The 22,505-nt window shown below is 42.5% G+C and overlaps 1 protein-coding gene across 1 annotated transcript in view; it reads right to left on the reverse strand.

Moving 5' to 3' along the window:
* The window catches only part of LOC132397473 (atrial natriuretic peptide receptor 1-like), a 62,756-nt gene that overhangs the window by 25,631 nt on the left and 14,620 nt on the right, over positions 1 to 22,505 (reverse strand). Inside the window, exons 3-9 of the mRNA XM_059976303.1 lie at positions 13,327 to 13,459; positions 12,209 to 12,332; positions 10,581 to 10,685; positions 8,860 to 8,962; positions 6,866 to 7,005; positions 6,397 to 6,469; positions 4,505 to 4,643 (exon numbers count right to left, since the gene is read on the reverse strand). Coding sequence (XP_059832286.1) covers positions 4,505 to 4,643; positions 6,397 to 6,469; positions 6,866 to 7,005; positions 8,860 to 8,962; positions 10,581 to 10,685; positions 12,209 to 12,332; positions 13,327 to 13,459 — 817 coding nt within the window. The remainder of the gene's footprint in view (positions 1 to 4,504; positions 4,644 to 6,396; positions 6,470 to 6,865; positions 7,006 to 8,859; positions 8,963 to 10,580; positions 10,686 to 12,208; positions 12,333 to 13,326; positions 13,460 to 22,505) is intronic.

Below are 22,505 nucleotides of genomic sequence, written 5' to 3' on the forward strand. Positions count from 1 at the left end.
TCATTGGTAAGATTAGTATCTATTGGTGATGTTCTGGCTTAGATAAGTATTTAGACTAAGGGTTACTGATCAGAATAAGACAAATGATCCATGGATTAACATTTGTTAATTCAGTCCAGAGACCTAACCTAATGATTTGACTTGACCTGAAGGTCTGCCTCACCTTCCCTGAATCAAGGCCAGTGAAGTCCACAGCCAGCACCACTGACCTCCAGCTGCCCAAAATTGTCTCAGTGAACAACTGCTCCCATGGATGCATTCACCCTCTCTGACTGGACACTGTAGGGAGATGTAATGGTCTGGTTTCCTTATGGAATATGTGGCCCCACACAAGTTGCCCTCCCTCACTTCTCCCTGATATGCTAGTGACTGCAAAGGTGATGGATTAAAGTCTTTGCTGCCCTCTGGACTAGGTGTTCAATAAACATTCAGCAAACCATGCTCTCAGATATTTCTTTTACTAACGGAGAGTCTTTTCCAGTGGTGATTCTGCTTCTGCCATTTCCATCTCCACAGATCTGTTCGTTGTTGTAACACTTTTCCATTACCAGCCACCTTCTGACCCTTCGAGCCACAACACCCAGCAACCCTTTGATTTAATCTTAGCCCAATCTCAGGACAACTTACAATGACCAATTAACCTACCGACCAGTACGTCATTGAACTGTGGGAGGAAACCGGAGCACCTGGAGGATTTAGTAAAATTGGGAGCCTGTGCAAATGGTGCAGGGTGTCCATAAATTGGGGAATCAATCAATATTGTGTGTGTGTGTGTGTGTGTGTGTGTGTGTGTGTGTGTGTGTATGATCATGTGTATTTTCTCTCTCCCTCTTCACAGCTGTTACCCAATCTCCTGACAATTTCTGGAATGTGCACTTTTCAATTTAGAAACATAGAAAACCTACAGCACACTACAGGCCCTTCGGCCCACAAAGTTGTGCTGAACATGTCCCTACCTTAGAAATTACTAGGGTTACCCATAACACTCTATTTTTCTAAACTCCGTGTACCTATCCAAAAGTCTCTTAAAAGACCCTATCATATCCACCTCCATCGCCGTTCCCAGCAGCCCATTCCATGCACTCACAACTCTCTGCATAAAAAACTTTTTTTTTGTAATTTATTTTTTTTATTGAAGTTCATCATCAAACAAACAGTTCCATCAGATGTATTTCAGACATTGTACCTATATATCATATAATCATATATATCACAAATCTCCACAAAGTATTTATCTGAAGTATACACTTATAGAAAAGAGTGGAAAGAAAAAACAAGCAAAAGGAAAGAACTATGTACAAGTAGGGAGTGATCTTTTTTTTTCACAACAGATTCATTGATTTGTGAGAATAAAATCAGGCCTATGAGGCATTATGTAGTTAAACCATTTTCCCAGTATGAATCAAATTGTTCCAAATTGGATAAAATTCTCTTACGTTTGATTGGATTTAATAGCCCATTGACATAAAAAGAAATGAATTTTACCTTGTCCTTAGCCATCTGTATTTATCTGTCAATGTATCATTGAAATGAGAATAAAACTTAATCGATCTACTCCAAAGAACAAAGAAGAACCAAGAAATGCAAATATAACAAAAGTGGCAACAAACTTGTGATTCCGAGGCTGAGGTCTCTAGTAGATGACCCTGTGTTGAGCTAGAGGAAATGTCTAACTCTGGAGGATAACCCCTCCTACTTGTGAGTTGAGGGCTCCCATTGCAGTGTTCATAAAAGTCAGTGAACAAATCCATTACACAGAAAAGATTTCCCTGTGTACTCCTCCTATATATATGCACACACAGAAATATATAATATATATATATATATATATATATATATATATATATATATATATATACACACACATACACACACACACACACATATATACATATTCTCATTTTGGTGGGGAAAAAGGAATAAGTGAGCGAATAAATAACAACTAAATAATATAAAATTCACATTATAATAAGTATTCCTCGAGATAGGTATATCACCGTGTACTTTTGCTTCCCTTTAGCTTCTCAATGTTTTTAAAGTTAGCCAAATCTTATGGCTCTTCTGAAGTGGGTGAGGACTGTCTTTGGGAAACTCCCGGTCTCTTCCTGATATATTTCTCTCAGCCTCCTCCCGTCTCCTGCCTTCTTGATTCTCGCACTATTTCCCAAGCGTAGCGGGATAATTCCTCAGTCAGGCTTTCTCTTGTTTTGGTCATGCTGATGGACAACCCTCTGGCCTTCATGTCTGTAGTCGCCTCTTCCACTGTCTGGTACAACTGCGTCCCGTTGTCATAAAACACTCGAAGTTTAGCAGGGTACGGAGTTTGAAATCTAATCTGTTTTTGCTTTAGTACTCGCTTTACTTCGGAGTATTCTTTGTGTTTCTGGAGGATCGCGTGGGGGTAATCTTGGTCAAAATATATTAATTTATCATCAAAAAACACTCTCTTCTTACCTGAGGCCCTTTGTAGAATCTCCACCTTGGTGCTGTACCGAAGGAATTTAATTATTATTGAGCGTGGCTTTCTATCCTAACGCGCGGTGGGCTCTTTCGACTTCCAGCTCCATAGCCAGGGGAAGGTCCCGCAGTAACTTTCCGACAAACCCTGTCATAGACGAGCCCTCCGCTCCTTCGGAAACGTTGCAGATTCTGATCATTTCCGCCGTGATCTTCCCTCCAGGTCAAGCAGTTTACCTTCTTGGTGATGTAATATTTTTATTGTCTTACTCAGTATCCATCCCACATTTTCAATGCGATCTTCCATCTTCTCAACTCGAGGCTCTGCCACCACTATTTTTTGATTGATGCCGGTGAGCTCTGACTTAATATCACGGAGCTGCTGCTTTATATCTTTCAGGACCTCCATTATTTCTTTCAGGAATTTGAAGATATTCGCCACTTCGCCTGAATGAGGCCCAGCGGCCACCTCGCTCGCGCGCAGTTGGGTCAGAGAGCCGCTTGCTGCACTCCTCTTGGACGCGGGCTCCACAGTGTCGCTTTTTTAATTTCCATTCCTTTTCCCCATTCTTGCCCCTCTTTTCAGTTCAAATCTTTTTCGAAAAATATTATATTTGATGGGATAACAGGACTTAATACGCATTTTTCTGGAGGAGCTAGTGACTTAAGCTGCCATTCGACGATGACATCACTGGAACCCCTCTGCGTAAAAAACCTACCCTTGACATCTCCTCTGTACCTACACCCAAGCACCTTAAACCTGTGTCCTCTTGTGGCAGCCATTTCAGCCCTGAGAAAAAGCCTCTGACTATCCACACGATCAATGCCTCTCATCATCTTATACACCTCTATCAGGTCACCTCTCATCCTCTGTTGCTCCAAGGAGAAAAGGCCAAGTTCACTCAACCTGTTTTTGTAAGGCATGCTTCCCAATCCAGGCAACATCCTTGTAAATCTTCTCTGCACCCTTTCTATGGTTTCCACATCATTCCTGTAGTGAGGCGACCAGAACTGAGCACAGTACTCCAAGTGGAGTCTGACCAGGGTCCTATATTCTGCAACATTACCTCTCGGCTCCTGCATTCAATTTCACGATTGATGAAGGCCAATACACCATATGCCTTCTTAACCACAGAGTCAACCTACGCAGCTGCTTTGAGTGTCCTATGGACTCAGACCCCAAGAACCCTCTGATCCTTCACACTGCCAAGAGTCTTACCATTAATAATATATTCTGCCATCATATTTGAAACAAATTTACATGAGATTCTTTTGATTCTGGTCATTTAGCAACCTTTCCTCACAAACACATGAGGTAACTTCTCCTTGGTAGCTCAGAGATGATGTCTACAGCCGTTCAGTTGCAGACTTGGGAAACATGCTTTGCTGCAATCCAGCAGTATCTGTGGCGACAGAGTCAGTTACAAGGCTGTGATTAAACCAATCACTTCAGGGCTGATGTGTTGAAAGGACAAAATTACATGTGGTGGAAAGGTCATGAACACCAGCACAATTCAGTTGGGTTGAAAAACCGTTTCTATGGTTTCTCCTCAGGATCAACTAAAGGGGTAACAAGGAGTCAACAAATAGTGATGATGCTGTGGAACTATTTGAAGTAAAATAAACTTGCAATTTTCCTTTTTTCTTCCTTTGATCGTCCCAGGATTCCCAGAATACCTTAAAGCAACTGAAGTACTCTTTGAGGTGTGATTTGGTTATGGTGTGGGAAATGCAGCAGCCAATCTGCAGATAGCGAGCTCCAAAAACAGCAGTAAGATAATTATCAGAATGATCCGAATTAACAGTGTTTGGCAAGGGAATACCCCCCCAGAACTGGGAACAAAGGTTGGAAGGTCACGTAAGGACCTGGTTTAGCACTTCACCTTCAAGATGGTATTGCTGGCTTTCAACACCCTAAGGTGACACTTCATTACACAAAATGAGGGACAAAACAAGCGGTCATTAAACTGAGCATCACAGTTGAAACTAAAGACTTTCATGCCTACACTTAGAGTCATGGATAAATTCATGGCTGTGCTTCACTTACAATATTCCTATCTGGGTGAAGTGCTGCTTCCTTGATGCATTGAGAGCTCCCGTACAGGAACTGATGGTGGTGACACAGCTGGCATTGGAATCACTGGCTCCGTTAGGGATGCTGATGGCACTGCCCGCCATGGTCTGGTCTGCAAAGGTGTTCAAAAACATGGGATCAAGAAGGAAACAGGAGAGATTCTGAAATGCTGGAAATCTTGATCAACACACACAAAATGCTGGGGGAACTCAGCAGTTCAGATGGCATCTAGGGAGGAAAATGAACAGTTGACATTTTGGGATGAGACATTCCCTCCATAGAGTTTGGCTGACTTGCTGAATGTCCCCTGTATTTTTTTGTGTGTTGCTCATGGCATCAAGATGGGTGGTTTGGTCTCGACACAAAACCATTGCAAGGTTTATTTTATACTTTTGTGCTAAATATTGATCAATTACATAAACCTTGGACAGCATTTGAAAGAACGGAATAAAAAAAGAAGGAAATAAAGAAAGAGGAAGGAAGACCTGGTCTACTTATGTTTATGAGGATCTCATTGGCCAAGCCCGCTCCAGCAGATTTTCACTCAATCTGAGCTCAGTATCATGCCCCTTCTCTTGTGTATCTTTAATCCAAATAATTTCCATCTTATGTCTGCTTCAACACTGACCAGATAGTTAACAGCATTTTGTGAGGATCAGTTCCACAATGATCCTTTCTTTCCTCTGGGACGTAGAGAAATTGAAATAATATGGAAGTGGCAGTCAAGATCTTCCCTCAAACTTATGGTTGATATTCACCTTCATTACCTTTGTTACTAATTCTGTATCTCCTCACTGGGTCATTCACTCCACTACATGCAATTTTTTCTGTAGATAGTTAGTCTGGCACAACAAAATCTACTTCCACTTAAAGCCTGTTGTTGATTTGAGATTACCTTCACTTTTAGTTTTCATTTGTGAAAATTTATTATGTGGAGCAGGGAACAAATTAGTCCAAAGCACTTATGATGACACGGCAGATCTGTGAATTATTATTAAATAGGATGTACTTACAGGTGAACTTGACTGAGAGGAGGTTAACTGAAGTTCAGAAAGTTACTACAGTTTATGAGATAATGGAAGGCTGACTTGTACTAGAGCAGTCCTGTTCCAACAACCCCAGACATTTATCAAGAGTCTGATTCGGGAGGGCAATCTATCTGGCCTTTACATCACTCTAGTGACATGATCAAGTCTTCACTGGCCTTTGAAATGGGAAACTACTCTTTCATTGTAAATTATAATAGAACTTCAACTGTAGTGGTTCAAGAAAGCTCTCCTTCTCCTTGTCCTGGAATTAAGGAGTCATCAAATGCCAGCCCTCACCAGATACTCATGTTCTAAAAATATATATTTTAAAAAAGGTCAACAATAATTGCAGCAGGCAGAACTTTGGTGAGGAAATACAATTCCATTGCAGACCCCTGTGGGAATGTACATGGTGTATGTTTGATTGATTTCACATGAGTGCTCAAAACATCCTGGTGAAGTGGACATGTAAGGTAACTAAATGATTCAAGGGGGTGACTTTTCCTTTATCATTGGTATCAATGACCAGCAGTCGTACTCATCTCTGCATGTTCAAGTCTTCAGTGTGACAAAGCATTTGCAAACAAATACAGCTTGTGGCCAACACCGTTTTATAGGTAGCACCATGATCAAAGACCAGCCCTTGTCCTGGAACATCCTTGCCAAGGCGAAATCACAGTTTTTCTATGAACCTATCAAGGATTCACACAGGGTCCACAGTTTCTACATCTTTTGTATTCAGCCAACTATGCATTCTGTGCAGTTTGCATGGACAGTTTCAAACATGGACTCTCAGTGTCAGCAAATACCCAAATAGCTTTGTGACGTGGCACAGACCTTGTTTAATTTGATTGAAGTCGATTATCCAGCTTTCATCCCACAACATCTTTTGCTTTTGGTACTGGAACCACTGTGAATGATCAAAAAAAATTACAAGCTGGAGTAGGCCATTTGGTCCCTTGAACCTGCTTTCTTATTCAATAAAATCATGACCGATTCACATTCCTGCCCAGTCTGCATGTCTTTTGATTTCCTTTGTACCCAAAAACCTTTTGATCTCAGCCTCCAATACAGTCAGTGACTGAGTATCTTCAGCCTACAAGGGGTCACAACACGCAGGTGGAAGACATCTGTCCTCAGTGGTTGACGTCTCACCTTGAGACTGACCCCATCCCCCCACTCCCTCATTTCTAGACTCCCAGCCTTGTGACCATTAGACAACCAACCCCAATGACCTACGTACGAACACCAGGTCGGCACTCACTGTTAGATTTTGGGTTGTGAGGAGTATCAGAGGAACACCTACCGCAATGGTGAGGATCAGCCCGGTGCAGACCAACGAGATGGGGAAGCTTATGGCAATTTTGATGGTGGCAGTGCAATCGCCGCAATCTGCTGGGCACGTGGAGCATGTTTCATCTTCATCGCAGTTTTCATCTCCACAGACTCAGCACAGAAAGAGACACTTAATCATACATTGCAACATCGCTCACACTGAACAAGAGTTTCAGGTGCTACACGGAAGCTACAGTGCAGTAACAGAACAACATAAACTAAATGCTGAAGGACATCACTAGGTCAGGCAGCTTCGACGGAGGGAAATGGACAGTTGATGTTTTGGGCCAAGATCCTTCATCGGGACTGGAAGGAAGGAAGACAGAAGCCAGAATAAAACAATGGGTGGAAGGAGAGAAGCACCACCTTGTGTGCAATAGGTGACCCCAGGTGAGAGGAGGAAGCTAGGAAAGCTGTGGGGGTGTGGGGGGGAATGTTGTGAAAAGCTGGGCGGTGATAAGTGTTACGTTGCATAACTTCAAAACATCAAACTAACTCAAAGGAAGACACGGAAGTCCGAAATGTGAGTCTAACTTTGTGTTCACTTTAAGTGAGGCACATACGTATCGCATGGTAGTATGATGATGTACACAATTCTTAAGGAATTATTTAAACACACAAAGAATGCTTAATCAACAAATTCTAAACACACAAAAATATGAGAAAGAAGCAAAGGGCTGAACAGGATGTGTTCTGATAGGAGAGGAGAGTAGAGCATGGAATAAAGGGAAGGAGAAAGGTGTGGCTAGCTTCTGCTCTCTTTCTTTCCAGTCATGATGAAGGATCTCAGCCCAAACTAACATCTGGTCATTTGCCTCCATTGATGCTGATTGACCTGCTGAGTTCCTCAAGTACTTTGTGTGTTGTTCCGGATTTCCAGCAGTCTTTCGTGTTTCTACGTACTATTCGGACTATCCAGTCCACCCTCCAAATGAATTTCCTCCCATCCTATCAACAGATGCTTCCTTTCTTTTCTTCCAAATGTTCCTCCAACTTCTCATTTAAACCCGACTCTGCTTTGTGCTTTGACCAGTCCTTCTAGGAATGAGACTTGCATTCCCAGCACCTTGGGGTGATTCTGAATTCACACTGGATTTAGTTACAGTTCTTTTATGATCCTATTGAAATAAGCAATGCTCTTTAAATAGCGACCAAGGTCACTAAGAATGGAAATTGCCCGTAGATGTATTAGGGAAAGCATCTTGTTAGTGGCAAGTGTATTGTTTTAATTGTGAGTTCCTAGACTTATGAGCCTATCACAAGGGTACAACATATTTCACCATCTCAGCGTTTGAAGTTGCAAAATATACCAGGAGGAGGCCGATATATGCACAGCAAGCTCTCACAGTAGTGAAGTGCTAATGACTAGATTATTTGCTTCGGTGATATTTGTCTAAGGATTAAATATTAATCAGAACTCAGTCCTTTCAAGCAAAAGCATCGGCAGCTCAGAAAGTATTAAGGCCCTTGTGTTCAAAGCAGCAGTGGAAAGATCACACCTTTGACTGTGCAGTAACATCGGGCTTTGAGAGCAGTGTAAAACAAATCAGGGTTGGCAGCTAAAATTCAGCCACATTGTGTATGTAAGTGGGATCTTACTGTGAGATGATGTTGTAAAATTATTCTGGTTTTACTGGGCTCTGATTTTAGTTTGTAAAAGCTACTCTCATTACCACCAATAAGGAGGAGGTACAGGAGCCTGAAGACCCACACTCAAAGTTTTAGGAACAGCTTCCTCCCTCTGCCATCAGATTTCTGAACAGTCCATGAACCCATGGACACCAGCTCACTATTGCTCTTTTGCTACATCAACTTACTTATTTTTATTGTAACCTACAGAATAACTTTTTGTCTTGCAATGTACTGCTGCCACAAAACAACAAACTTCATGACATAGGCCAGCATTAGTGAACTCAATTCTCATTCTGCTTCAGGTAATGCACAGTCCAACTTCTTCTAAAGTACCTTTTGCAGGTAGCACCAAGGTTTTTGCCTCCAGTGCAGCTTGCATTCGTCCAACTTTTATGTGAGCTATTAGGGACGTCACGCCGAGATGGACCAGGACCACCTACGTACAGAGGACACAAGAAACTAAGATCAGCACATTCTTACACCCACACATCTTTCAAAGTCATGACAAACTGTGCACTTCTCACAAAGTAACTATATTCCTCCAGAGTTAGTAAGAAAATGATGAATTAAACGGATTCCTTTCAATAAATATGTGTTTAAACTTACTATAGAGACTGAGAAATTATTATTAATGACTTGTGATCTCCATGGTGCTGATTTTGATTGACTAAGTTTAACTGACTATCATTCTGTCCTTTACTCCAGACAAGCACATATTGCCCCAGATATTTCCTAGCTGGAAGTCTGCTTTTCATAGTCATCTCAATCTTGAGATGAAGGAAATTCCATAGCAAACTCCCACAAACAGTCACATAATAATGACCAAGTAATCAGATTTAGTAATGTTAATAAATTAATAGATATTGGGCTCAGGATGTTGGGAATAGTTCTTGGCTCTTCTTCTAAATGATATCCAAAGATCTTTTACCCTGACCTATAGGGCGTGACATGTCATTAGTAAAAGTCAACATCAAGTTTATTGTCATATGCACAAATACATGGATGTACAGGTGCAGTGAAAACCTTACTTGGTACGGCATCAGACAGGCAGTGTTTGCAAGAAAGACATGAAATCAATTATACAAGAAAAACACAATTAGAACAAATGTAACAAAGTCCACTGTAATGCAAAGTGGTCAGCGTGTTGTTACACCGGTTTAGTGATCAGGGTTCTGGATGGCTGGATGGTTGAAGGGAAGCTACTGCCCTTGAACCTGGTTGTGTGGGAATATAGGCTTCTGTACATGCAACTGAATGGTAGCTGCGCAAAGATGGCATGGCCTAGATGGAGGGGATCTTTGGTCATGCATGCTGCCTTCTTGAGGCAGCGACTTACTAAGTAATCTCGATGGGAGGGAGGAACATACCTGTGAAGATTTGGACTGGCCCAATTCCTCGCCAATGTCACTGACTGAAGTGTTAAGGGAGATTGAAATAAGCCACACTACAGACTGTAACATTGAAATAATGAGCTGTTGGCCTCCCTTCTTGTTGTGGCTGGAGGGATATCCCTCTGTCCCTTGTTAGTGCGAGCGAGGGCCTGATGAGATGTCGGTTAGGATGGACAGCGGGTTTTGATGGTCGCTGCTAGCTTGCTATCGCTTGGTGAATGGTGGGGAGCTGCTGCCTTCTGCTGGAACATTTGAGGGGAGGATTGATGCTTTGCTGCTGTTTGTGTGGGGTGGAGGGGGGCTTGGGGGTTCTAATTTTTCTGTCATTCATTCTTTGGGTATTTTTCTCTGTTTCTTGGATGTCTGCAAAGAGTAAGAATTACAGGTAGTATACTGTGACATTAATTGGAACCGTTGAACCGTTGAGTCCACAGCTCTCTGCAGCTTCTTATCTTCCTTCCCATTCAGATTGCTGTACCAGTCCATGACGTAACTAGCTCTACATCTCATTCTGTAAGTGTCTAACTCCCAATACGCTTGCCCACGTCTACTTAAACTCAGTCTCTCTACATGACTGACAGCCTACAGCCATGACATCACACTGACAAACCCGTGCAAACAGTGCAATAATTGGAGGGATCTTTTCTGAATTGTTCAACTTACCTTGGCAGTCCAATTCATTTGACTCATCTTTCCTGCTGTTGACACAGTGTGAGTTACTATCTGACCATCATCTGGGATCCAAGGACCACAAATCCCCTCTTTCACCTTTTAGAGAAGAAAACAGAATGAATAATAACCCATTTCCATAAGACCATAAGACATAGGAACAGAATTAGACCATTCAGCCCATTGAGTCTGCTCTGCCATTCCAGCATGGCTGATCCTGGATCCCACTCAACGCCATACACCTGCCGTATCCTTTGATGCACTGACCAATCAGGGAATGATCAACTTCCACCTTAAGTATTGTCATGGACTTGACCTCAACTGCAATCTGCAGCACAGCATTCCATAGATGTACTACTCTCTGGCTAAAATAATTAAAATTGAAACAAGTTACTTATTTAAATATTACTTATACTTATTTAAACATTAAATACTTATTTAAATATTTCAATAATAAAAGCTCATTCTGCCAAAGGCTTTTAAAATATTTTAAAAAATAGACTTTTAATTTCCAAATGCTGTTACTTAAAGGAACCACATTTTGGAACTGGCCTAGGTGCCACTGACATTTAGTGCTGGGGTCTGTGGTCAATGACACAGGTCAAAAAGGGGAATTGTAAGGAGGAAGGAATTTCAAGATCCTGGGCCACAGGTTCTTGAAGGCATTGCTACTGATGGTGGAGTGACGTTATTGGGGTTGTAGAAGATGGAGGAGCCCAGAGGTCATAGACAAACCTGTACTCTCAAACCTGAAAGAGAAAGATAGGCACTTCTGCAACATCCTTCACATCACGTTCAGGTATCTCCAAGCATCTTAACAGTCAATTAAATCAGTCCCATCACATAGGAAATTCATCAGCCAGTTTGTCGAAAGCAGGGTTTCATAAGCAAAAATATGTTAGTGACCATACAATTTAATTTGTAGGAAAGCCATTTAGAGAACTACAGATGAAATCTGAAATAGAAGCTGGAAATACAGGAAATACTTGGTGGATCAAACAGCAACTGGGAGTGGAGAAATTGAATCAATCTTTCATTGGAAGTGAGAAATGTTAGAATGCAAATAAGTTTTAGGAGGGAGAGACAGAGAGACAATGAGGGCAAGGGTAAATCTGTGAGAAGTGGACAAGGGAAGATAGTGACATGAGTGGAGGTGATTGAATGAGAAAGGTACTTCTTGGGGAGGATCGAAAAAGAAGTGACCAAAAGATAACAGAAGGAAGCGGATAGGTGGAAGTGACAAAGGCAGCAAAACCTCGCTATCTACATACTGGTTGGTGTACTTCTCCACTGCAGTGACTTCACTTGAGCCCTTTGTTACTTCCACCCATCATCTCCCCACTTTTGACATTATTGCAGCACTCATCTGCCTATCATCCCTTTTCACCTGGATCCATCTATCACTTGTCAGCTCTTACTCCACCCCTTCCCTCCTCCGTTTTATGCTGGCTATCACTCTCTTTCTCTCCAGACCAGGTGAAGGATCTCAACTCACACTGATGCTGCCTGAGCCACTGAGTTCCCTAGTGTCTTCTATGTTCCTGCTGATGCTCTGCTTCCCTTGTCAGTGTATGGTAAGGATCTCAAAGTATCTCACAGTTGGTGGGAAACCAGGCACTAACCATGAATGCCAATGGGCAGGAGTGAATGTTGGCATGATGAACACAGCAGTTGTCTTCATTTGCATCCTTCCAGTTCGAGGGACACTCCTTCTCTTCACAGAATGACTTTGCTTCTTCAACGTTGCTGTCGAAAGCAAAATAAATTGTATGGGTTAACTGCAGAAGACAGGAAGATATTTTCCCCAAACAGATTTCAGTCTTAGAAAGAAAATACCTGATTAAGCTTGCAATATGGAAAAGTTAACCGTTGAATTTAAGATTAATTCTATTATCCTCCACAAACATGCTTTTTAATCATTTCTTGTGAGAGTTGTTAGTGTTATGTCATGGAAGTCTTTGTCCTAAACACTCAGCACTTGTGGATGTGGTCATCATCATCGTTAGGTGCCATGTTGTATGATGTGGACAATCATTGTACTTGGCATGTTTTTCTACAGAAGTGATTTGCCATTACCTTCTTCTGGGCAGAGCCTTTTCAAGACAGGTGACCCCAGCCATTATCAACACTCTTCAGAGACTGTCTGGCAGAACTTATAATATGCACCAGCTGCTCATACAACCATCCACCACTGGCTCCGATGGCTTCACTTGACCCTGATCGGTGTGTGTGGGGGGGGGGGGGGGGGTGTGGCTAAACAGATGCTACTCTTTGCCCATGGGTGACCTAGCAGAAGGAAGGAACACCTTACGCCTCCATTGGTAGAGATATATCTTCACTCCACCAGCCATGTGGATATGGTATCTCAAGATAAAACCTACAGCCAGCTCTCCTCGCACTCTCCCAGTAATGCAACTTCAGCTAAGCACTTTTTTCAACAAAGCCCTCTCCTGCTGGGATGTTCTAGGTCCAGCTCCCAGCTTACAAACATGGAGCTTATGTATTCAATACCTGAATCACCACAAACCCACAGTCTTGAGCATTTGATTAGCGTGTCACAACCAGTTTGACAGAAAGGATCGGTCTGCTCCAAGCACAATCCCAGGGGCTGGAGGATGAAAGACAGTCGGCTTGAACGTCTCGCTGATCCACTCTCCCTTTCCCATCCTGCTCACAATGGGACTCCATGAACACATCCATCAATACCAGCACAAGCAAGTGGCAAGAATGTTGCACCCACCCATGTGAGAGAATGCCATTCTCCACCGCCCAATGATAGAAGTGGTTGTTCACTGTCACTGCGTAGGTCACATTGAATTCTTCACCACTCAGAACCCTCTCCGAAGGTCTCTGTACCCAAGCCATCTCTAAACCTACAGATGAAACACAAGAAATAGCTTACATTTTTAAGGATTTGATAAATGGTATAAAATTGATTACAAATTTTACTAAAGAATATCCTACATTTCTCTATCAGAAAGTCACAAATCAATTCACTGCCGATAAAGCGGATTTGAAATTTAGAAGAATGAGAGGAAAATCTTAAAAAGTTTGACAGCTTACAAAGTTAACAGCTTAACAGGTTGGATGTAGGGAGGATGTTCCAACTGCCTGAGGAGTCAAGAACGAGGATCATTATAATTTAACCCTTTTCAGCGAGGTATCATTCTTCTGATCAGTCTTACTTAGGGCAGGGAGTTCCTGCCCTGCACCACTCTCATTGAGAATGTAACAGCACAGGAGGGGAGCAGCTGATCTGAATAAGGGGGCAGCCATTCAGCATGTAACCGAGAAGCCACTTCTTCAAGCAGTGGTTAGTGAAGCTTTGAATTCTGATATGAAGGGAGCCGGGGATTGCGGTTACTGCAGGATAACTGGGCTGAGCTGGGTGTTCTCCCCAGTCCTGCTGAAAGCCAGAACAGGCTCCAAGAGCAGGTTGGTCAACTCCAGCTCCCAGTTCCTATGGCGTTCCTATGTAGAAACTGCAGCAAACACACCAAATCAATGCACACAGAAAGAAGCTCAATTTAAATTTCTGTGCTTCCTTCCAATGATTGCAGGTCAAGTATGTTACAAGTAATGGTTTTGTTTTTAAATATGGACACTGTTGCCATACAGCCAATTTGCAGACGGCAAGCTTACACAGACACCAGGAGTAACCTCCCTGGCACTGAGCCCTCTAAGCTGTGTGGATACACAGCCGTGCAGACACACAGCTGGATTTTTCTTTTATATAATATTAATATAATTTTGATACATGTGAATGTAATTTTGATACATGTTAGTATAACTGTGAAATACCCTTAAATTAAAATACCCACTCTGATCAAGATGTCAGTCAAGACAGGACCTGCATACAACACTTCTGGATAGATCATGAACCATCTTTTTTACTTTTTTTATCTCTTTGTTTCTCATCTTGAATGTGACTCTGGAACTACTGGAGCCTGTGTTTTGCCGCTTAGTGCTTTACGGTCTCTGAGAGGATTCCGGGAGGCAGAGGCAGCGTGAACGAACCTCGTAGCGGGCGGGCTGCAGGATGGGGTGCAAGCTGACGTTTGCCCCCATTCCACTGTTTAAAGCTTCTGGTGTTCGCTGATGAAAGTGACGAGGGAGATTGAAGAATCAAAGCGAATGCAGAGGGTGAATGCTGGCCACTTGCTGTTTGATCGGTTGCTCAGTACCAGAGAGGGGAGAGCCTGCCACTGAGCCTGGAGAGTGTTGCCCAGGCTTTTTCTGTGTTTTGGATGTGGACTTGGACAACGTTTTTCAGTCTTATAGTTTTTATATTCTGTGTGTAACTCTCACTTCGGCTAGCAGCTTAATATAGGAGATCATAGCCCCCGGCCCAGGCAAACTTTAAAAAAATCTCGTTTGTGTGGATGCTATGCGATGTGTTCCCTGTTACAAATCAGTACCCCTAAATAAAAAAACAGCACACAATATGCGATTAAACGATTGAGCTTTATAATCCTTACTTTGACTATTTGGTTAGTAAAGACAATGAAAAAAAAGAAAAAGGGCACATTCTTATGAAACTATCGTGCAATGTTGGAGCTCACTGATAAGCCGGTCATCCACCATTGACCTCCTCTGATTGTCACTGCCCTGCGGACCCTCGCTCCAGGTCCACTTGTCTGGCGGTCTACCAACTCCCTCCATTCATGTCTTCTCTCCTCATCTCTCCCCGGCAAAAGCCCACGAAAATCTCTCTTCCAGACTCGTAAGAAAGAACAGCAGCATTCCAAACCCCGTTATCTCCAGTCACAACCCAAACATTGCTGCTACAGAGAAACCATTACATTATCAGTGAAACCTTACCACATGTTACAAGTGCTTTTTCACCTAATCTTCTCAGTTATTTTTAGGGCAGGGTGGGGGATTTGGGGGTCGATGTGCCTGAGCTGTTTTAGAACCATAGAACACTACAGCACAGCACAGGCCCTTCAGCCCTCCATGTTGTGCCGACCCATATAATCCTTAATAAAAAGTACTAAACCCACACTACCCCATAATCCTCCATTTTCTTTCATCTATGTGCCTGTCCATGAGGCTCTTAAATACCCCTAATGTTTTAGCCTCCACCACCATCCCTGGCAAGTCATTCCAGGCACTCACAACCCTCTGTGTAAAAACCTTACCCCGATGTCTCCCCTAAACTTCCCTCCCTTAATTTTGTACATATGCCTTCTGGTGTTTGCTATTGGTGCCCTGGAAAACGGGTACTGACTATCCACCCGATCTATGCCTCTCATAATCTTGTAGACCTCTATCAATTCTCCTCTCATTCTTCTATGCCTCAAAGAGTAAAGTCCCAGCTCTGCTAAATCTGCTTCATATGACTTGTTCTCCAAACCAGGCAACATCCTGGTAAATCTCCTCTGCACCCTCTCCATAGCTTCCACATCCTTCCTATAATGCGGTCTCACCAGAGGTTTGTAGAGTTGCAACATGACCTCCCTACTCTTGAACTCAATCCCCCCTGTTAATGAAGCCTAGCATCCCATAGGCCTTCTTAACTATCCTATCAACTTGTGCAGCAACCTTGAGGGATGTATGGATTTGAACCCCAAGGTCCCTTTGTCCATTCACCCTCTTAAGTAACTGACCATTAATCCTGTACTCAGTCTTCTGGTTTGTCCTTCCAAAGTGCATCACCTCACACTTGTCTGGATTGAAATCCATCTGCCATTTCTCTGCCCAATTCTGCAGCCTGTCTATATCCTCTTGTAACATTCGACAACCTACAGCTCCATCCACAACTCCTCCAATCTTCGTGTCATCTTTTCTTTACCTTGTTGTACAAGAGGAGGGATTTGGGGGTCAATGTGCCTGATCTGTTTTTTTTGCCTTTTTGTACAAGAGCAGGGATTTGGGGGTCGATGTGCCTGATCTGCTTTGCTCAGTTTTTGTGTGGGAGGAGGTACTTGAGGGGTTAATGTGCCTGTTCCTTCTTTGTTCTTTTTTTTCAGGGAGGTGGGATTTGGGGGTTGATGATTGTGCTATCTTTCGTTTCTTGGTTTCATGAAGAAAAAGAGCTTGTACAAAATGTAAGGTGTAATGACTTTTGTAACTCATAGATACAGGTGACATTTTTACTTACCAGGATACTGGCAATGTTGTATGCACCACTTGCTCAGAAGCAAAAAGTCAGGGGTGAGTTCAGTAGTGGAAAAAATGGGTAGAGTGGAAGTTAGGTTACTTAAAATGACATCTTAACCAGAGAATTCATATAGATACAGTTACCAAATTAGGCAACCGGAAGACATGTGCAATTTAGTGTGTTAACAGAAACTCCAGAACAGTGTGAAGCAAGAGTGCGCTAAAGATGTCTAACACTGATATGGTCAAAGTGGTAATTGTTAACAATTTCTTAGCAATTAAAATTTATGCTTCTATGAATTCCATACAAGAATTTCATGCACACGTGGCCGAATATGTAGATACACCAGAGAGTTGGTGCAGCAAACACTATGTGTTTGAATTTGTGAAGTGCACCAGCTTTGTGCTTCAGAAACAGATAATGGAAGAACTTGGAAATCTGCTTTCCTACACTAATTGCAGACAAAAGAACAGACATTTCTGTACAGAAAATTTTCATTTTCTATTTTATGTTTCCACCAGTAAATGAAATTTCCAATAAGACTGTTTATGGGTATTCAAAAACTAATTTAATGTGAGAGTATTGCAATTGTTGAAGCAGTAGAAAATAATTTTATGCTTCAGCAATAATCTCAATATTCAAAAGGTGGTATCACAAACAAGAGGAAGTCTGCAGAATCAGGAAATCCAAAGCAACACACACTCAAAATGCTGGAGGAACTCAGTCGGTCAGGCAGCATCAATGGAGCAGAGTAAACAGTCGACATTTCAGACTCAGACTGGAAAGGAAGGGGAGAAGTCAGAGGAAGAAGGTGGGCAGAGGGGAGGGAGAAGTACAAGATGGTAGTGATAGGTGAAACTGAGGGTGGGGGGCAGTAGGTGAAATAAAGAGCCACGAAGTTGATTGCTGAAAGATTAAAGAGCTGGAGAAGGGGAAATCTGATAGGAGAGGACAGAAGACATGGAAGAAAGGGAAGGGGAGGAGCACCAGAGGGAGGTGATGGGTAGTAAGGAGATAAGGGGGAGAGAGCAAAACAGGAATGGGAAATAATGAAGGGGGGGGGGGTGGTCATTACTAGAAGCTCAAGAAATAGATGTGCTTGCCGTAAGGTTGGAGGCTGCTACCCAGACAGAATATAAGGTGCTGCTTTTCCAGCCTGAGTGTGGCCGCATCCTCGCAGTCATGGAGGCCATGGGCAGACTTGTTGGAATGGGAATGGGAAGTAGAATTGAAATGGGTGGCCACCAGGTGATCCCACTTCCTGTGGCAGATGGAGCGAAGGTGTTCAGTGAAACAGTCACCCAATTTGTGACAGATCTCACCAATATACAGTACATGACCCCAAAAGACTTGCAGGGGAGGTGTTGCCTCACCTGGAAGGACTATTTGGGGCCCTGAATGGTAGTGAGGGAGGAGGTGGAGGGGAAGGTGTGGCATTTATACTGCTTGCAAGAATAAGTACCAGGATGGAGATCAGTGGGAAGGGACGAGTGGACAGGGGAGTCACGTAGATAGATGGTGTTTATGTCAGACAGTCAAATGCTATGCTTAGAAAGAATAATGGTGTGGCAGCAATTCTTTACTGAAAAATAATCTTCTGTCTGAGCAACATTGTGTTGGACACAGAAAAGACCTGGGATCCGACCACACGTAGAAATCAGTATCAATTATGCAGGATACAGAAACACCACTGCAAGCAGTGCATACAACGTTCAGCAACTGGTCGGTTAAAATGGAAAACTAGAAGAATTAGCTAATGTCACAGGATGTGATGCTGTGTCATTTAGACTGCTAAGCAAAATAAGATGGCTGTCAAGACGTTTTGCCACTACTGCTTTGAAAAGAAATCCTGAAGTTTTGATTCAGTATTGCAATGAGCAAGTTACTGAATGAAATAATTAAATCAGCAATACTACTTGAAGATGTTGACCAATCCAGAATACTGAGTAGCATTGACTGTCTGTAACAGTGCTTTAGAAAACACAGTCATGGACCCATAGAAAATTACAGCACAGCAACAGGCTGTTTGCTCCAGCCAGTCCATGCTGAACCTGCATGTTGACCTGCACATAGTCCTCCCTACCCTGTCATCCATGTACCTATCCAAACTTCTCTTAAGTGTTGAAATTGAACCCCCCCCCCCATCCACCACTTGTGCTAGCAGCTCATTCCACACTCTCACGAGCCTCTGACTGAAGTTGTTTCCCCTCATGTTCTCCTTAAACTTTTCACCTTTCACCCTTAACCCATGACCTCTGTTTGTAGACCATCCAACCACAGTGGAAAATTGCATTTACCCTATTTATACCCCTCATAATTTTGTATACCTCTATCAAATCTCTCCTCAATCTTCTACATTCCAAGGAATAAGGTCCTAATCTACTCAAACTTTCCTTATAACTCAGATCCTCCAGACCTGGCAACATCCTTGTAAATTTTCTGTGTACTATTTCAGCCTCATTTACATCTTTCCTTGTGTAAATGGCCAAAATGCACACAATACTCCAAATTAGGCCTCACCAATGTCTGATACAACTCCATCATAATATCCCATCTCCTGTACTCAATACTTTGATTCTTGAAGGCCAATGTGTCAAAAGTTTTCTTTATGACCCTATCTATCTGTGATGCCACCTTCGATGAATTATGGAGCTATATTCCCAAATGCCTTTGATCTACCAGTCCTCAGTGCCCTGCCTTTCACTGTGTAAGACCCAATCTAGCTGGTCCTACCGAAGTGAAAAAACCTCACACTTGTCTGCATTAAATTCCATCTGCCATTTTTCAGCTCACTTTTCCAGATGGTCCAGATCCCACTGCAAGCTTTGACAGTCTTCCCTGCTGTCCACTACATCCCCAATCTTGGTGTAATCTGCAAAATGTGCTGTTCCAGTTAATCATGTTATCACCCAAATCATATTACCTTTTTATGGGACACTGGAGGATCCCAAAGCATTGTCAACACCACTAATGTAAATAACACAAATTGGGAGATACAAGGTAAAGTTATCCTAAATGGATTCACAGGACATTCACAAGTGAGCATACCATTGGAAGTAAGAATAGGAAACAAAGCATTGGAACATTCAGAAGTGATGGTGGAATTACCCAGGGAGCAGGAACATATACTGGGGAGTGAATACATGGCCAAAGCAGTGCTTTGTTTTGATTGTGATTTGGCAGATGCCAGCTGGCATGAATAACATACACCACATGCAGATCCTGGCAGGAGAATATCAGGATAGAATATGTACAATGGGTGAAATGTAGATAAAAATGGAGGAGAAGAGAAAAGATCAGAAGGTGCAGCAAATTATTACACAGAATTCAGAGGTATTTGCAAAGCATGACTGTGGGAAGATGGCTGGCAGTGTGTGCATACAAAGTCCAGAGCCCAAACCACAGAAGCAATACGGGTTTCCCAAAAAAGCAGAGGAAAATGTGTGTAAGGTAATACAGAGTTTAGTACAACAAGGTGTACTGAGGCCAGTAGCCTCCACTAATAACTCACCCATATGGGCAGTGATTGAACCAGATGGTAGCTGGAGGGTGACAATAGACTAAAGAGAGCTGAATAAAGCAACTCTGTTAACAACTCCAACTGTAGCAACTAACCCGGAGACAGAGTCAAACAGAATGAAAGTGTGCAATGGTTCACAGTAATAGACATAAATAATGGATTTTGGTCTATCCCACTAGAATGAGAGTGTCAATACAGGTTTGCATTTATGTTTCAGGGACAGCAATATACATGGACTGCCATACCACAAAGGTTCCATAGTTCCCCATCTATATTTCAGCAATGCTTAGGGGAAGGGTTAAAATGGTTTTCGATGCCTGAATGCTTGGTACAATATGTAGATGATTTATTTCTGCAGACTGAAACCAAGCAGGAACATTATCAGGTATTGACAGGAATACTGCAATTAGTACTTGCATTGGGTCGAAAGGTAAACTCTAAAAAAGCACAGGTGATGAAACAAGAAGTTAATTATCTGGGAATTACCTTGACACCAGGAAGAAGAGAAATTGATAACTGAAGAGTAGAATTGGTTATGAAACTGCCAATTCCCCGTAACCTGAAAGGGCTGAGGTCCTTTCTGGGGCTGGTAGGATACTGTAGAGATCACATTGATGGATTTTCTTCTAAGGCAGCTCCTCTAATGGAGTTACTGAAAAAGAATGTGGTGTGGGAATGGAAATCAGACCACACCCAGGCTATCACAGCTCTGAAGCAAGCACTGGCCACTGCGCCTGCTTTAAAAACCCCAAATCCGAATGAGCCATTCTTATTGGAGTTGGCTACAATTGATACCACCCTCTCAGCAGTGCTGTTACAGGAGACACATGGAAAGTTAAGACCAGCAGCATATGCATCAGGCATGAGTGACTCCACGTGAAAAACACTTCTTAGCAGTTTTCTGGGCGGTACAACATTTTGCCTACATAGTGGGACTTAATCCACTTACAATTACTGCTAGATGGAATTTTAAAGATGGTTCAGTAAACTGGAACAGAATTACTAGATGGACAACGCTGTTGCAAGGGAAAAATCTTAGTGTAAAGCAAGTAAACAGTACCTCAATGTTAGCTGATAGTCTGGTGTACCAAGGAAGTGAACATGAGTGACAAGTTATGATAGCAAATGACACCAAGGGTCCATTTGTATAAAAGCAAAAAGGAGAGGGTGGAAGCAGATCAGATAAAGTAACGCCTGAGAACAAAGACACAAAGGAAAATGAAAAACTCTATTTTAACATTTTTGTAGATAGCTCCTGATCACTATTAGATGTTGAGAGGAGAAATGGGTGTGGCGCATACGTAGAGGATGAACATGGCCGGGAAAGGTAAAGTATAGCTTTAAAGTTACCCAAAACCATGAGTGCACAGGCAGCAGAATTGGCAGCTATAGTATATGAGGTTAGCCACCTAGAATGTTTTCCGCCAGGGTCAGTCATACACTCTGATAGTATGTATACAGCCATACAGAACATTTGCCTCTGTGGAAAGCCGGAGCGTTTGTTTCAGCTGATGGGAAGCCCCTCCCATCTGCTACTTTATTACAATCTATATCTGATTAGGCAAATGGAAAAGAATATGGAGACATAAAGGTGAAAGCCCACTCTAAACAATCTCCTAAGGGAAATAGAAAGGCTGATGAATTGACAAAGCAAGGTGCTTCAATTGGGCAGGAATGGCAGCCACAGAATGGGGAGACTGGGAGGCAGAAGGAATAACATATTAAGGTTATGGATTTAACAGAGGAGAAGAAGAAAGATAAAGAATTTAAAAATTGATAGAAAGAGCAGGGTCTGAAATATACAAAGAGTACAAAGGAGTGTTTGTCAAAGGTGGAGTTGTCCTTCATGAAGAAAAGCTTGTGGTTCCAGAGGGTAGAAGAAACCAGATGACCTATTGGTACCAGGATCTATAGGGGCACCAGGGGTGTGAAAGCACCCTGGGAATGATCAAGGAAGTGGGCTGGTGACCTAAAATGAAGGATGGTGTAGAGCATTATGTCAAAAATTGTTTGATCTGTGCACAATATACTCCCGACAAAAATGTAAAGAAAGGAGCCCTTTGATATGCCACACCAGTGAAAGGGACTTGGACTAATTTAAAGATAGATTATGTTGGTCCCATACTGCCCACCCCAGGAGGGTACAAATATATTCTGGTAGTAGTAGCTATCTTCACAAAGTGGGTAGAAGCTTTCCCAACTAAGACAAAAACAGCAAAGCCCACTGCAGAAATCTTAATTGAAAGGATATTCACTCTCTGGGGGCTACCCCGGAGTATCAAATTGGATCAAGGCA

This window comes from Hypanus sabinus, chromosome 7 (genome assembly GCF_030144855.1).
Source record: "Hypanus sabinus isolate sHypSab1 chromosome 7, sHypSab1.hap1, whole genome shotgun sequence".
Taxonomy (NCBI): Eukaryota; Metazoa; Chordata; class Chondrichthyes; order Myliobatiformes; family Dasyatidae; genus Hypanus; species Hypanus sabinus.